Consider the following 17,276-nt stretch of genomic DNA (forward strand, 5'->3'; position numbering starts at 1 on the left):
GTTATGGACCTCAGGGCCCCTACATCCAAAGCTTCCAAAAAAAAAATGAATTGGTCTCAGGCCACGGAAGCTCTCAAAAGGGACTTTAAAGAGAAAGTAGGAGAGATAGAAGGAAGATTTAGAGAGAGGGAGGAAAGAATGGAAAGAGAAATGAGAGCAATGGAGGAGAGTCGGGAGAAAAAAGTCACCAGCTTGAAGAACCAAATGAAAAAGGAGATACAAAAGCTATCTAAAGAAAATAATTGCCTAAGAACTAGGATTGAACAAATGGAAGCTAATGACTTTATGACAAACCAAGACACAGTAAAGCAAATCCAAATGAATAAAAAAAATAGAAGGCAATATGAGAATAGATGGAGTGTGTGCACAAGTGTTAGGGACTGATTGGGGATGGTGGGAAGCTGAGGATGACTGCAAGATTTTGAACCTGGTGGACTGGAAAGAGAGTGGGGGCCTCTGGTAGGAAGAGGATGGCCAAGAAGAGGGGAAAGAGGACCTGTGGCAGCCTGCTTCTGCTTGGCTCTGATGCTTGGCTCTGTTTCAGATGTTGATGGGATGCTGAGAAGAGAGAATGTCGAGAGAGAAGAGAATAGACATGGAATCAAGCTGACTGTGGCCGAGGGAACAGGCAATGATGACTGACAAGGACAGTTGGGGTGCTCTGATAGTCCCTGTGATTCTGAGTCCTAAATGGTTTAGATCAAAGCTCCCAGCCCTGGCTTCTGGGCTCACTCAGCCCTGCACAGTCTCACCAGACTTTTCCCTCCCATGGAGCCTTGTTCAGTGTTTGACCAGCTCCCTGTTCTCTTTGTTTTCTTCCTCTCTCCTGCCTGCCCCAGGAACTTGGCTGTCTCCTGACCACACTGGCCCCTTTGTCCCCCTCTTTGGTATTGGGCAAACCTCTGCTTCCCCTTACACTGGGGCAGGGAGGAGCCTGGGAAGCAGGAGGCTTCTTGCTCTCCACCAGCCCCCCCCCAACCCGATGCCTCTCTGTCAACATCACTGAGAAGGGTGAGGGTGCTACAAAGGGGGGCCCAGGAAGAAGGTGAGAAAGAATGCTTCTAGTGGGGAAGAAAAGGAAAGAGGGAAGGATGAGAGAGGCAAGGCTAAGGAGAGGGGGAGGAGGGATGGATGCCTCAAGAGAAAGCCTAGAGCAGGTGTCCAGAAGAGACATGTGCCCCCCTCTCACCAATTTCACTGGACAGACCCATGGGCCCTGTGGTTGTGGGTGGGACTGACAATTGCTGTCATCACATCCTGTGATTGGATGGCAGGAGGCCACAGGGACTTGAGGCGGCTCTGCTTCCTGTTTCTCCTTTCTTCATGACCCCTTGGCCAGAGATCTTAGATCAGGGCTGAGGGGCCAGCATGTCCCCCACAGTCAGCTCTCTGCTGTGCCTTGGTGAGTACCAGGGCCCTAGGCTGGGCTGGAGGGCAAGATTCTGAGAAGGTCCTTGGATGGAGGCTACATGGGACATATGGGGCACTGAGGCAGGGGAGAGGCTGCCTGGACAGAACAGAGCACTGGTACCTGCCCCTTCCCTTTTGTTTGACCCACAGTGAGTTAGGTGGATGGGCTGGGGTGGGATACAGAGGTGCAGCTGCTGGGGAGCAGGATCACCTGTAACCTGAGCCTCTCCTTCAGGGCTGTGTCTGAGCCAGAAGATCACAACTCCAGGTGGTGAGTTCTTCCCCTCAAAGTGCCCCTGCCAACCTTCCAGCTCAGTACAGACAACCACCCCAAGGCAGCCAATGCTGGGGGCATAGGGGAGAGGGAGGGGGCACCTTGTAGGCTCCTTGTCTGGCTGATGGGGGTGACTCTGTTTGGGAGATGAAGGGTTGAGGGCTGGAACAACACCCAGGATGACAGGGCTCCCACAATGCAGCCTCTGATTCCCTTCCAGGGACACTCCTCAGACCCTCCATTAGGGCTGTGCCCAGTTCTGTGGTCCCCGGGGGAGCAGAAGTACATTTGTATTGCCAGGGTCCACAGGAGAGCAGGAGCTTCCAGCTTTGGAAGGATGAAGGATTCATACTCCAGAAAAATCTCTCCAGTGGGGAGGCTGAGTTCCACCTTAAAATTGAGGATGCTGATGAAGCAGGCATCTACCAGTGCCGCTACGGGCAGGGGCCCCACTGGTCAGAGTTCAGTGCCCCACTGCAGCTGGTGGTGACAGGTAAGGAGGAGCCCAGGAACACCTGGCTCTGGTGGGCAGGGGCTTGTCCTCATAGCTCAGCCCCAGGGCCCTCTCTGGGGTGACATGTTCCCCTCATAGCCCTACACACCCTGGTTTGCAGGAGAGACCCTGCCTGGCCTCTGGGGTGCCCTTATCCTTGGATGCTCCTGGCCTGGAGAGGAGGCAGAGCCCCCAGGCTGAACCTCAGAGCCCCCAGGCTGAGCCCCAGAGCCCCCAGGCTGAGCCCCAGGGCCTCGCTGAGATGTGGCTTTGTCCCCTCATCACCTCCAGACCCTGGTTTCCCGGTCCCTCTGCTCCCTAGACAGCTCTTCTTCCTTGGGACGTCGCTGCCCCTGCTTCAGGCTGAGGAAATACTCCCCTTGGGCTAATGTTCCTGCTCCCCTTCTTCAGACCCATGAGGGCTGGGGGGGGACACAGAACAAACACATGGATTCTCAAACCTGGAGGGGGCCTCAGTGGCCACTGGGGCCAGTTCATAGCCCCCAAACAGTGCTTCTTACCACACACTACATAGGTGGGCACCCGGCCCCTACCAGAGACTCCCCTGCTGGGGAGAGGCCAGGCCAGGGACTCGCTCCTTCCTCGGGCACCATGTCCAGCTTCATCAGCTGCCACTCAGCTCATGGCTCTCATCCCTTCAGAGCACAGGGGACCTTTCTATTCCCCCAAAGTCTTCCCAGGAGCTCACAGCCTAAAGAGGGCAGTGACAGTTATGTACAAGCATATGGACAATGTATTCAAAAGTGAATCCATGTCACTTTGAGGGGAAGAGGCACTAGCAACTGGCAGGGAGGGATTATATAGGACTGAGTGTTTGAGCTGAGCTTTGAAGGAAATAAGGGATTGATTCTAAGCAGCAGAGCTGGGGGAGACACACAGAGAGGGAGAGACAGGAGGAGGAGGAGGAAGACAGCGGAGGGTGAGGGGAGAGAGAGAAGGAGGAGGAGAAGGAGAACCAGGAGGAGAGAGACAGACAGGAACAGAGAGACTGCATGGAGAGCACAGGTGACAGCAGAAAAGCAGGAGATGAAATGCCATGTGTGAGGAACAAGTCAAGTCAAGGCATTTCTGAAGCACCTGCTGTGTGCTAAGCACTGGGGGGTGCACAGAAAGCCAAAATTGGGGTCCCTGCTTTCAAGAAGCTTCCAGTCAAATGGGGGAGATGACAAGCAAACAACTGCACAAACAAGCAGTAAACATGGAAATGAGAAGTAAGCAGCGAGAAGGCACAAGTGAAGGAGGACTGTGAGAGGCTCCCTGTGGGAGCCATGGGAGGAGCAGATGGGGGAGAACACTCCTGGCATGGGCACAGCCAGTGCCAAGGCAAAGAGTCAGGAGCCATGGGGGGAGAACACTCCTGGCATGGGCACAGCCAGTGCCAAGGCAAGGAGTCGGGAGACAAGGGGGGTGTTCAAAGAGCAGCAGAAAGAAGGGACAGTTTCACTGAGTGAGAAGAGGTGTGAGGGAGGGAGAGCCATGGGTAGACCCCGAAGTACACCACCTTTCCCAGCTCTGCCTCAAGGGATTGGGGGACAGGGAATCAACCAGCCCACTCCAACCCCAACTCTTTGACCCTCTTGTCTCCCAGGATTCTTCAGTAAACCATCATTACAAGGACAACCAGGCACAGAGGTAGCCATAGGGGACACAGTCACCCTCCAGTGCAAGGAGATTGTAAGGAGTAACATTCAAAACTTGACATTCTTTCTGCTGAAGACTGGGGTGCCAACCCCCTTACAGAGCCTAGAGGGGAAGGTGGCCAACTTTGTTCTCCCATCTGTGAAGGCTGAGGATGCTGGGAACTACAGCTGTATTTACTTAGAGAAGGGCAAGAAGAGAGCATCAGATCACAGCAATCCCCTAAAGTTGGAGGTGATAGAAGGGGACCCAGGTGAGAGGAGACACCTGGAAATTCATCTACTACCCTTTCCCTCATATTTGGGGCTATGGGGATCACAGTGATAATAGCTAAGGTGTATATAGTGCCTGGGCAGCCTGGTAGCACAGTGAATAGAGTGTTGATCCTGGGGTCAGCAAGACTCATCTTCATGACTTCAAATCTGGCCTCAGACACTTACTAGCTGTGTGACCCTGGGCAAGTCACTTCACCCCGTTGGCCTCTGTTTCTTCATCTGTAAAATAAGCTGGAGAAGGAAATGGCAAACCCTTCTAGTAACTTTACCAAGAAAACCCCAAATGGGGTCATGAAAAGTCAGACACAGCTGAACAACAACAAATATAATGCTTTCTGTGAACCAAGGATTGTGCTAAGGGCTTTACAAATATTGTCTCAGGGGCCGCTAGGTGGCACAGTGCATAAAGCACCGGCCCTGGAGTCAAGAGGACCTGAGTTCATATCCAGCCTCAGACACTTGACACTTACTAGCTGTGTGACCCTGGGAAAGTCACTTAACCCCCATTGCCCCGCAAAAAAAAAAAAAAAAAAAAAAAACCAACTATTGTCTCATTTTATTCTCACAACAACCCTGGGAGGTAGGTGCTACTATTCTGTCCATTTTATAGATGGAAAACTTGGGTGACCTGCCCAAGATCACACAGTTAGTAAGTGCCTGAGCCTAGATTTGAACTCAGGTCTTTCTAACACCAAACTGCATACTCTATACTTTGAGTCATCTAATGGATGAAAATCTCCAAACAGAAACTGGATGGACATTAATTGAGAGGAAAATGGAAGGGCAGTTTGTCCAAGGACAGCCCAGAGGAGAGAGATCTGAGGTCTCTGCTTCTCAGACTGTGGACACAGAGGATAGAGTCTGACTACCCTGCTGGGGGCTGGGATGGACATTGGGGGAATCCTCAGATAGGTCCCTGTCATTCACAGTCTCTTTCTCTGTCCTCACTCTCAGATCACACCAGGGACAATTCCTCAGTCTCAGATTACACCACGGGCACTATCATCTGCCTCAGCCTGGCAGGGCTGGTCCTCTTCCTCCTGGGGGTCCTGCTGGTTGACGCTTGGCACAGCCACAGAGCCTCCTAAGAAGCAGTGCCGGGGACTCTCAGCCAGAGGACAGGGGCCAGCCAGGCAGGAAAGCAGAGTCCGGCTCAGACACCTCTGGGTAATCCAGCCTCTGAGGACATGATTCTGCCAGCCTGGAAGATTGATGCCAAGCCCGCTTTCTTCCAGATGCCCCTTCTGCCCCATTCACTTCTGGCACCCTAACAAGGTGTCTGCTATGGTTCTCCCCAGCCCATCACACTCCCTACCCATGTTCTCATCAGTACCACAAGAGCTTTCCCAACACCTCCTGGTGAATAAAGTGAAAACATTCCCCATGTGGCTGTCTTCTGGAGAATTACAGGATGTTTCAGTCCCTATATCTTCACTGCTTGCTATGGCATGATATCCCCCGAGTCAGCTGGTTCTTTTCCCAAGGCACTGACATGAAGCTGGAGTTCTGTTTTGGGCAGTGTTTGAGACTGTGGAACATCCAAGTTCAAGATGTCCAAAAGGAGCTTGGTGATGAGGGACTATACTTTAGGAGAGAAAGGTTAGGTATATAGGCACAGAATCATCTGAATAGAGGGGATACTTGAGCTCATGGGAGCTGCTGAAATCACCCAGTGACATAGTGTTCCTGCAAGAACAGGGGAAAGGCAAAGATGCAGCCCTGGGGGACAAGCACTGTGAGTGGGCATTACAGGGATGAAGAAGCAGCAGGAGAGACTCTGGTCGTCCAGGCTGGAGCTCCCTGTGGCCAAGCAGAGAGGTGAGTGGGAGGGCTCTCCAGCCCTGTCCTGGCCATCTCAGATGCCTCTGTGTGCTAGGAAGGAAGGAGCAGCCTCTGGGGCAGCCACAGAGTGCGGTGGAAGGAACTCTTCCCTCTCGGCTCCTCAAAGCAAGCCCACAATAGCTTGGAAGGAAACTGGGCAAGGCACAGTGGGCGGCCATCATCCCTCCAGCCCCACTTCCCATTTCTGCTGATCCCCTGATGACTCTGACCCTTTCCCCAGAGCATGTCCAGCCCCTGCCTCGGTCTGAAGGGCTGCAAGGAAATCTCTCTGGGCTCTGGCACCTGGTGCCTCTGAAGCTCTCTAGGTGCTGAGGTCTCATGTTGTCTCTTTCCCGCAAGTGCTGGGGAAACTCTGGAAACTCATGTCCAGTGGACAAAAGGAATGTAAGCATGGGGAAGGCAGGGCTGATGGTGGCCGGAGAGAGACACAGCAAGGAGGGAATCCCCCCAAGATGACAACTGGGGCAGCAGGAGGCTCTAGAGAAGGGAGAGGGGGCTCCCACAGGGCAGAGGGGCTTCTCCCTGCTCAGCAGGCTCTGGGAAGGAGAAGTAGGGACAGGAAGATGCTCCAGTTTGGAGGAGGGGAGTTGTTCTGGGCAATGGGCAGAGTCATGCTAGACTGTGGTCCCTCCCCCTGGGGGTCTCTGTATATAAGACTACATTGATGGGTCTGGCTAAGTATCCAACCCTCCCCTGGCTTCCCCTTGTTCCTGCTTGGGGACAAAAGTAGACATAATGAGAGGTGGAGCCAGGACCAAGGATGCAGAGAGGACTATAAGGAGAAGACTTAATGGGGATGCCTAGGACCACATCACTAGTGGAAAATCCTTCATCATGCATAAAACAGAGACACCATTCTGCTCCAGCTTCTCTAGCTGTAGTACTGGTCAGCAGGGCCCCCTAATTCCCAAGTCACTTGTAACCTTGATGCTCCACAGACTGGGGACTTCCCCCTTGAAATTTCAGCTACATGGAATATAGACTCAAAGCCAGCTAATGTGCATGGGCCTGGCTATGGCTGGCTACACTTTTCTGTGACTAGAGTTACCCTAACAAAGCGTGTAGTTTGTGCATTTGTGTGAGGACATCTGAAGTCATGCCTTTCATTGCTACCTCCTTTCTTGGTGTCTGCCTCCTGTGAACTGCTGGGGACCTTCACTGCCGTTCTTTCCCCTGTATCATATCTATTCCCCCTTGCGGTTCATTTATGAATTCATGCTGAGCTTGCAGACCACTATGGTGTCCAGCCATACTCTCCCTCTGCCCCCCAATATTCAGCTTGTGAATGTGATTTTCCAAACCAAAGTGTAGTATTTGACTTTCATCCTTATTGGTATAAGACCATCACTGGGGGCAGCTAGGTGGCACAGTGGATAAAGCACCAGCCCTGGATTCAGGAGGACCTGAGTTCAAATCCGATACCAGACACTTGACAGGTACTAGCTGTGTGACGCTGGGCAAGTCACTTAACCCTCATTGCCCCCCCCCAAAAAAAAGAGGCCATCACCACCTGTCCTGAGCTATGTCTTGACACTGGACCTGGGTGACTGAAGGAGAAACTGAGGCTGATGACCTTGTACATTCCTGCTTCACTTAAAGCCCATCCACTTTTAAGTCAAGACATCACCCTCCTCATGTTCTTGGTCCTTTTTGAGAACGAAGGATGAACAATCCCAATGACACGGAGCTACGTGGGCTTCTCCCCAAGTGGCAAGTCTCTTAGAGATCACCAGGGCCCAGTGAAAGGCATCACAGACTCATTCTCTAGTCATGGAGATGACAAGCCCTAGAAAACAGAAGGCATGAGAATGGGGGCAGCCCAAAGCCCGGCTGCTAACAACCATAGTGGCCTATTCTCTGATGCCCCACCCATATAAAAATGCATCATCCCATTGGAGCCCCTTGGAGCCCCTTGGAGCCCCTTGCCCATACTTTGCATTATTGCTGCCTTTCCCCACAAAACCTGTCTTCACTGCTGCCTCTGGTCCTCCTGAGTATACTTATGATAAAGCCCTAGAACAGGTAGGATGAATTATATTGTCCTTATTTTACAGATGAGGAAACTGAGACTCAGGGAAAGAAAGTGATTTGCCCAAGGTCACCTGGATGATATGTAGTAAAGCCTAGAAGCAAGAGAGAACCTTAGGGGCAGCTAGGTGGTGCAGTGGATAGAGCACCGGGCCTGGATTCAGGAGGACCTGAGTTCAAATCCAGCCTTAGACCCTTAACACTTACTAGCTGTGTGACCCTGGGCAAGTCACTTAACGCCAATTGTTTCACTAAAAAAAAAGAGAGAGAACCTTAGAAGTTTACACAGCTGGGGGTGTGGGGGGAGAGAGAAGCTTGAGGCAAGGACTCCCATCCAAAGACCATTGCAATAGTCCAAGGTGGAAGTGATGAGGCCCTAACATGGAGGGAGGGGGCACTGTGTCAGGCAGAAATGCCCAGGTTAGACACCTGCTTGGACACGGGGCTGAGGGAGAAAGGAGAAGCGAAAAACATGCTGCAGCCATAAACCTGGGAGACGGGCAGAATGGTGCCCCCTTGGCAGAACCAGGGAGATTTGGAAGAAAAGCCTGGCTTCAACTCCAGGGCACATGATGCCCCTCCCAGAATAAGGCCTTGCTACCAACTCAAGCCTGGACTGATACCAGCTCCCTCAGTTTCCTCTCCCCTCCAATTAGAGGGCAGATGGGCAGAGGACCAAACACTTCCTCTGTAGAGGGCAGAGGCTGGCCTCTCAGGTCACACCACTCTGCATCTGCTGCTCTGCCCGGTTTCAGCTCCACAGAACAAGATGCCCCCACACCAGCGGGACATTTTGGGGTGTGGTTGCTGGTCCCTTGAATTAAGAGGACCTCAGCTCCATCCTATCTCCTTGAGGTGGAGGTGAAGGAGAAAGTGCCAACCTGGGGAGCCTGGGCAAAGCCTCATAGACAGGAGAAGGAAGACCAACGTCACTGTAACATGGGGTTCATGAGACAAAGTAGTGCTTGATCATCCTGCAAAGGTGTGAATCGACCAGCCGAGCAACATTATCCTTCCCGGCAGGCTTGTTCTGAGGTCCTGGGCAGGGAAGAAGGGGAAAGAGCTTCTATCTAGCCAAGAGAACAAAAGGCAGGCTAGAGCCTGTAAATACTATACTGGGTAGTTACTGCTTTATCTTGGTTGGCTGTTGTCCTTCATACTCAAAGAGGACCAAAATGACATCGCTATGTTGGCTCAAGATACAGGGTGTCTGCCTGCGGCTGATCAGACCATCCGAGCTCAGAAGGATCTACCATCAGTTGGGCACAAATAGTCCATACAAACAACTGGGGTGGATTCTCTAAATTTGCATACCTCGTCTTTCTTTTAAGCCACATGAATTCTGCTTCACATAAAGTGCAATATCTAGAACTGAGCCTCGGGCCACACACACAGTTAGGGCATATTGTACCCCTCTGTTTTATTGTCTGAATCAAGTGGTAGTCCCCCCTGTCCTTGGCCCTCACCATCAGGAGTATCCAGTGGGGCATCTGCCCTAGAAGGGTGTCAGGACCTCAGGGAATTCAACATGTCAGCAGCACCAAGGTCCCCCACTGGTGTCACTACCAAAGATGCTGAAGTCATGGGGAAGGGACCTCGTCTCAGAGAGAGAAAGGGTATTGGACTCAGAATCATTCTCAGGCGTGATCTATGACCTTTGGCCACATGATCCAAGGGCTGCTGGCTCCAGCTCAACTGGGGGACAAGGAAGTTGGGGGGCTCTGTCTTTGAGGTGAGCCAGACACAGTTCCAAGAGAACCCTGGGATCCATTATTCAGAGGGGAAAGAAAAGTCTTGAGACAACTTGAGACAACTTGAGACAACTAGCTGGTGAGCCTAGAGTCAAAAGAACTGAGCTCAAACCCAGCCACAGATGCTTATTAGCTGTGTGACTCTGGGCAAATCACTTCTGTCTGCCTCAGTTTCCTCAGTTGTAAATGGGAATAACAGCAGCCTCTACCTCCCAGGATCATATTGTAAAGCACTTAGCCCAGTGCCCATGCTATGTAACTGCTTATTTTCTTCTCTCCTCAAGGAAGCTCAGCCCCCGACCTAAGGCAGAGTTAAGCAGAGGGATACAATAAAGCCCTAATCCTGAACAGGGAAGTGGTCCCTTGTGGGTGATGGCAAGATCTCTGTATGAGGCTGGGTGGGACGGTGGCAGAGTAGATCATGGGAAATGAGTAGGTTGAGGAACTGAGAGGTTAGGGTGGGAAATCAATACGTACACTGAACTTCCCTGCTACAAGGGCATGATTAATGCATCAAAAGGTCATTGGCAAAAGTTTCTTGTGAGCAAGGAGCCATTTCCTCCTGACAAGAACGGTTCAGCTTCAACTGTCCAAGTTCCCTATTCTGGAGTACGCACCACAAAAGCAAATCAAGGCACAGCCTGACCCAGGATCGCTTCCTTCAGGTCATCACCAGACTAACAGACCCACCTTCTCTCACAACCAGGGCTGTGCCCACATTCCTGTAAACATGGGCTTTATAATGCTTGTACTAACCAATGAAATATGCTAGAGCTTCCCTTTATCACAGGGGAAAAAGACAACGTAGTAGAACAACTAGCCAATAAGGAGGACTGCCGATGCCTACAGCTGCTGGACATAGCAGTGATCCTTTGCAAAGCAAACTTTAGTTGAACTCAGAGATGTCAGCAACTGCTAAAAACCAATCTTGACCAACTCAGAGAGAAAAGCAAAAATCTTGGTTCCTGACTTATCTAAAGAGCAGCAATCCTTCTGCTTTCTGATTTATTGTATTTACAAATGTCTTCTCCTAGACCACCACTTCCTGCCAGACACGCATAAGTACCTCACACCTTCCCACTGCCCTTTGAGCAGATGTGAACATTGTCTCACTGCTCCAGCTTGCAAACCTCTTCTCAGGCAGTGGTAATCTTTGTAAACTGTGATCAGACTCTGGTCATTCCAGGTACTCCTTTTGGACCTGGGGTTTCTTCCATTTTAGCAGTTCATGGGGGTTTTATTTTAACAGTCATGTCTGAAGAGACGAAAGCCGTATCTGAAGAAATTGTTTGCTTACAAAAGTTGGTTTGCGTATAAACATTGTGGAAAATAAAGCAACAATGTGCAATTGAAGTATATTTGTCACTTAATGCAACTCATCAATGGCCAATATAAATGAATCTCTCATAATCCATATCTAATCTTTTGCCAAGACCCATCAATTGTATGCAACTAACTATTCAATTTTATCAATGGGTTAGGTAGCCATAATTTCCAGGGTCCAAAATGCAGGTAATAGGGGACAGCTAGGTGGCTCAGTGGATAAAGCACCAACCCTGGATTCAGAAGTACCTGAGTTCAAATCCGGGCTCAGATACTTGACACTTAACTAGCTGTGTGACCCTGGGCAAGTCACTTAACCCCCATTGCCCCACAAAAAACAAAACAAAACAAAACAAAATGCAGGTAATAGCAATGTTTATCTGTGGGGGAGTGTCTCTGTCATTATGAAATAATGTTGTTTCATAAATTGTACTGGTAGAATTTTGTGGTTTAACCAACCTTTTATATAAAACTTAAATTTTGTGGAAATATAGTTTTCTTATTAAAGTGACACCAAGGGATGACTGGATAAAGAATGGAAGTATAAAAAAAATTTTTTAAATAATGTTAGTGAGGAAACTTAAAATATTTATAGAAATTCTGTGTCTGAGATCATGAAATTAGTAAAAGTCATTGCATATATGAATGGGATGAACTCTCCCATAAAACAGAATTGGATAGCAGAGTGGATTAAAAACCAGCATCCTACAATATGTTCTTTACAAGAAACACGTTTGAAGTGCAGAGATACACACAGAGTAAAGGTAAAGGGTTGGAGCAGAATATATTATGCTTCAGCTGAAATTAAAAAAAAAAACCTGGGGTGGCAATCCTTATCTCAGACAAAGCAAAAGCAAAAATAGATCTAATTAAAAGAGATAAGGAAAGAAATTATATCTTGCTAAAAGGTACCATAGACAATGATATAAAATCAATGCTAAACATATATGTACCAAGTGGTAGAGCATCCAACTCTTTTTTTTTTTAGTGAGGCAATGGGGGTTAAGTGACTTGCCCAGGGTCACACAGCTAGTAAGTGTTAAGTGTCTGAGGCCAGATTTGAACTCAGGTACTCCTGAATCCAGAGCCACTGCTCTATCTACTGTGCCACCTAGCCGCCCCATAGCATCCAACTCTTTAGAGAAGTTAAATGAGTTACAGGAAGAAATACACAGCAAAACTATACTAGTGGAGGACCTCAACCTCCCCCTCTGAGAACTAGATAAATCTAACCACAAAATAAACAAGAAAGAAGTTAAGGAGATGAAAAGAATTTCAGAAAAATTAGCTATGACAGACCTCTGGAGATAAAGGAATATATCTTTCTCTCAATGGTACATGGTGTGGTAGGACACAGGACCCCAAGAACCCTTAGAAACCCTCATCCTTAAACTTTAGACATTAAAACCAAAAGAATCCAGAAGTGAAAACAGATCTGTCTCCCGCTTCAGGGATGCAGTGTGACCCAAACACACCAACCCTAGTACATTCAGGGACAGTTCTGTATATGGTATAAACACTGATATGCATACTAAGGTCAGCATACATTTGAGAAAAGGATTCCTTGCACTGCAGCAGGATGTGTGACTGACAGCTTATCACTCAACCCCCAAACACCGCCTCCCCCGTAGTTTTGCAGTTTCTCACTTGGCACGTAGCCTTCTTTGTCTGCAAACTGGACATAAAGTCAACTCTTCTTCCATTTGGAGAGGCTGTCTCCATGATGACTCTGCCTCCTGGCCATGTATTTCTGTCTCTTAATACATCTTTCTCTTTTAAAAGATTTTCTGGGAGCCTCCAGTTTTTTTTGGTGAGTTATCTCCCCTGAACCAGAACAGAGTTCCTCCTAAAACGTGGAGCTCCTCCCACAACAATGACACCAACACAAAAATTGACCATGTATTAGGGCATAAAAACCTCACAATCCAAGGCAGAAAGGCAATAATGTTAAATGAGTCTTTTTCAGATCATGGTGCAATAAAAATTACATGTAATAAAGGGCCATGGAAAAATAGACTAAAAATTAATTGGAAACTTAATAATTTCATCCTAAAGAATGAGTGGGTCAAACAACAAATCACAGAAAGAATCAATAATCTCATCAAAGAGAATGGTGTATTATGGAGTTGGGGGGAGAGATGGTGGAGGAATGGGGCAGTGAATGAGCCTTACACTCATCAGAGTTGGCTCAAGGAGAGAATAACATACACACTCAGTTGGGTGGAGTAATCTCTCTAACCCTGCAGGAAAGTAGGAGGGGGAGGGGATGAGGAGGGAGGGGGGAAAGAAGGAAGGACAGAGTGGGGGAGGGGCAGTCAGAAGCAAAACACTTTTGAGGAAGGATAGGGTGAAAGAAGATAGAAAAGAGAGTAAATATCATGAGGAGGGAATAGAATAGAGGGAAACAACAACAGTAACTGTGAAAAAACTTTGAAGCAGGGGCAAGAGTAAGATGAGGAGGAGGAGGAGGAGCATTGATAAGGATTGATTGATGATGAGTACGATTGAATGATGAAGATGAGGAGTCATTGAGGATGATGAGTATTGATGGATGATGATTGGTGATGACAAAACGTATAGTATTTACTTTGCTGGGCTATTGCGAAGAAAATTCTTTGTCAGGTATAAGGCACTATATAAATGTTATCTATTGCTGTTGTTGCAATAATCAACTTCATGGGTTTATCGTAAGGAAATCTCTCTTTAAAGTACTATATAAATGTGGTTTACTATTTTTTTTAATGGGGGGGGGGAAGAAAAAGAAAAGAAAAGAAAAATGAGGGGGCAGCTAGGTGGTGCAGTGGAGAAAGCACCAGCCCTGGATTCAGGAGGACCTGAGTTCAAATCCAGCTTCAGACTTGACACTTACTAGCTGTATGACCCTGGGCAAGTCACTTAACCTTCATTGTCCTGAAAAAAAAACTGAGAAGGATGCCATCAGAAAGACCTGGAAGGACCTGCGTGAGCTGATGCAAAGTGAAATATACTGTAAACAAAATAAGAGTAATTGTGAGATGATCTACTGTGAATGACTCAGTTATTTTCAGTGTGAGTGAGATTTTCCCTACCCCTTAGTTATAAGTGCTTTAATAATTGCAATAATAAGAATATTAACTAAAATTGTGACTTAATATATGAGTATATTGTACTTCATTAGTTGCTTAAGTCAGTAATATGGATTAGGTAAGATAGATGTTAGTAAGGCTATCCACATACTACATTGAAGTAGGTCTTCAAGAACAAGCTGTCAGTAAAATTAACACTTAGCTAGGATTCAAATCCACAAACTTCAAAGGTAAACTATCAAGAACAGTAACTCCTGAGCTACATAGACCAATGAGGACTGATCATCGACTATGACCCACCTAGTTTAGTTGTGGAAGTCCCCACTTTTCTTATGTTCTGTGATTGTATTCTTTTATTTATGTGCTGATATGCATTACTTTGAGTTTGAGTATGTTTGTCTGACTGAGATTCCACATTGTGATAACCTTAAGCCTTGTATGTCTAAAATTAGTATTGCATAAATACTTTACAGCCCTGTTGAGGTATAAGAACAGCCGAGCGGGGGGCAGCTAGGTGGCACAGTGGATAGAGCACTGGCCCTGGATTCAGGAGGACCTGAGTTCAAAATCCAGCCTCAGACACTTGACACTTACTAGCTGTGTGACCCTGGGCAAGTCACTTAACCCTCATTGCCCTGCCAAAAAAAAAAAATTGGGTAGCTAGGTGGCGCAATGGATAGAGCACCGGCCCTGGATTCAGGACTACCTGAGTTCAAATCTGGCCTCAGATACTTAACACTTACTAGCTGTGTGACCCTGGGCAAGTCACTTAGCCCCAACTGCCTCACCAAAAAAAAAAAAAAAAAAAAGAACAGCCGAGTGACACTACTCAGGGCTTTTTGGTCATAGACCTGAGGTTGGCTTTATTGTGAGATATGCCCTCTCTCAATAAACCTATTTTCTATGGCTTGGACACTTTGCTGTTTCTTTTCCTTCATCAGACAGAAATTTTCACATCAGCAATGCAATGATCCAAGACAACTCTAAAGGTCTTATGAAAAATGCAATCTATCTACAGAGAACTGATGGTATCTGAAAACAGATTGAAGCATATTGTTTTTTAGTTCCTTTATCTGAAGTTTTGTTTTTGTCTGTTTTCTTTCACAACCTGACTAATGTGGAGATGTTTTGCATGACTGCTCTTGTATAGCTTATATTGAATTGCTTGAATTCTTGGGGCGGGGGTGGGGAGGGAGGGAGGAAGAGAATTTGGAATACAAAAATTTTTTTGTCATTGATGTCAAAATTTGTATTTTACATGTAATTTGGGAAAATAAAATTCTAAATATAAAAAAGAGAGAATGGACCAGAAAGAAAGATGTCCAGAAGGGAGATCAGTGACTGCCTCAGGTGATAAGGAAGAAATGAGGGGACATGGGGACAAAAAGGGATGAAAATGGAGACAAGGCATTTGGTGAGAGTCCCAGGGGAGACTTAGACTTCTCTTACGTCTCTGTGTCTCCTCTTGGACACATCTATGTGTGGGAAGAAAGGGGATCCGTGAGTCCCTGAGCTCCCAGGACTGGCTTGTCTCCCAAACACATGCCAGATCTATGCCCCCTTTTTCACTGACTGTCCTCTGGAGGAAGGGAGGTGAAGCAGAGAGACTGGGGGACACCTGGGCTGCCCAAGGGCCTGCACGGGAGAGGTCAGACCAGGGCAAGGAGATAATTTGGTAGCTAGACTCATACTCTCCCAACCAAAGTCTCTGAGCAACGTGGGAGGTTCAGGATGGCCCTGGAGATCTGGTCAGAGGAATGTGGGAAGAGCATCCTTAGCTTCAAGGAGCACCTCCAGATGAGCTTCCTGAGAGGAGACACACAGACAGACAACAGACAGACAGACAGCAGAATCAATCATAGGACTTTCAGATTTTGAGATGGAGCACGAGAGCTCACCTCATCCAGTCCCCTCATTTAATGGAGCTGGACACGAAAGCCCCAGTGAAGCACTAGCTTCAATCCTTATGCACCTGAAGGTTTCAGACTTTCTCCCCAAACTGAGTTGGATGTGATGGTATCATAGGAAGAATAGGAGGAAGAGGAGGAGAAGGAGGAGGGAGACACAGCTGACAGAGATAATGTGAGTGATTCTGGACTCTGAAACAGGAGAGATGACCCACTCCTGGTCTCACTTGTTCCCTAGGGTGGTCTCACCTTACCCCTCCAGCCACCCTGCACTCACCCTCCCATCCATTATTGCCCTCCTCCAATAGACTGTAATAAGCCCAATTCTTAAACCCAGGGAGGTGAAAAGACATGGACTCCTACCTCTGAGAACCTAGCCTCCCCCATCTGTCCAGGTTTGTCTTTTCCACCTGGAAATCAGATTAGATGTGGGTCATGGGGGGGGGGGGCAATCTGTGGGGGAGGAATCTGTAGGTCTCCACCCATGGTCCCCATGTCACCATGTCAGTGATTGGGGGAGGGTTAGAAAAAAATTCCGCTGTCTGATATGACATATTGTTTGGTTGTATCTGACTCTTCTTGGTCCCATTTGGGATTTTTCTTGGCAGAGAGTGGTTTGCCATTTCCTTCTCCAGTTCATTTTAGAGATGAGGAGCTAAGACAAACAGGGTGAAGTGACTTGTGCAGGGTCACACAGCTAGTAAGTGTCTGAGGCTGGATTTGAACTCAGCTCCTGCTGACTCCCAGCAGGCACAAGGCACCACTGCAGCACCTAGCTGCCCTGTTGTGGTATTTGTGGAGATAACGATCCAGAGTGATTTCCTCGGGGTTGTCCCCCTGTACTGATGGCAGAAGGGGTGTCATAGCATCTTCTAGGCCATCCCCTAACCTTGCACTATGAGCTCCAGGCAGTCACTGGGCAGTGCCTGGGCAGGGCTGTCTGGGCCAAGGTGATGGCAGCAGCTAGAATGCCCAATGAGGTTTGGGGTCATGAGTCAAAAGGAAGTCGGCCAAGGGCAGCTAGGTGGCGCAGTGGATAGAGCACCGGCCCTGGAATCAGGAGGACCTAATTTCAAATCCAGCCTCAGACACTTAACATTTACTAGCTGTGTGACCCTGGGCAAGTCACTTAACCCCAATTGCCTCAGCAAAAAAAAAAGGAAGTCGGCCCCATCCTGGTCCCCAAGGTTCTCTCCTCTCCCGCCTGGCATAGAGCAAACTTCACAGCCTTTGATGGCCCCTGACACAG

General features: G+C 48.3%; 1 protein-coding gene across 1 annotated transcript; it reads left to right on the forward strand.

Annotated features, from left to right (window-relative positions):
- The first annotated feature begins 1,295 nt into the window (after positions 1-1,295).
- Positions 1,296-5,507, forward strand: LOC122750194 (T-cell-interacting, activating receptor on myeloid cells protein 1-like). The gene is made up of 5 exons (XM_043996869.1): positions 1,296-1,402; positions 1,646-1,681; positions 1,905-2,177; positions 3,787-4,089; positions 5,066-5,507. The coding sequence occupies exons 1-5, from the start codon at positions 1,369-1,371 to the stop codon at positions 5,197-5,199; spliced, it is 780 nt and encodes a 259-aa protein (XP_043852804.1). The 5' UTR covers positions 1,296-1,368; the 3' UTR covers positions 5,200-5,507.
- Positions 5,508-17,276: the final 11,769 nt, after the last annotated feature.

This window comes from Dromiciops gliroides, chromosome 3 (genome assembly GCF_019393635.1).
Source record: "Dromiciops gliroides isolate mDroGli1 chromosome 3, mDroGli1.pri, whole genome shotgun sequence".
In the NCBI taxonomy this organism is placed as follows: domain Eukaryota; kingdom Metazoa; phylum Chordata; class Mammalia; order Microbiotheria; family Microbiotheriidae; genus Dromiciops; species Dromiciops gliroides.

Coding starts and splice junctions, on each gene's coding strand:
- LOC122750194 (XM_043996869.1), top strand. CDS start 1,369: ATGTCCCCCACAGTCAGCTCTCTGCTGTGCCTTG. Junction 1,682..1,904: donor GAAGATCACAACTCCAGGTG/GTGAGTTCTTCC, acceptor ATTCCCTTCCAG/GGACACTCCTCAGACCCTCC. Junction 4,090..5,065: donor GGTGATAGAAGGGGACCCAG/GTGAGAGGAGAC, acceptor CCTCACTCTCAG/ATCACACCAGGGACAATTCC.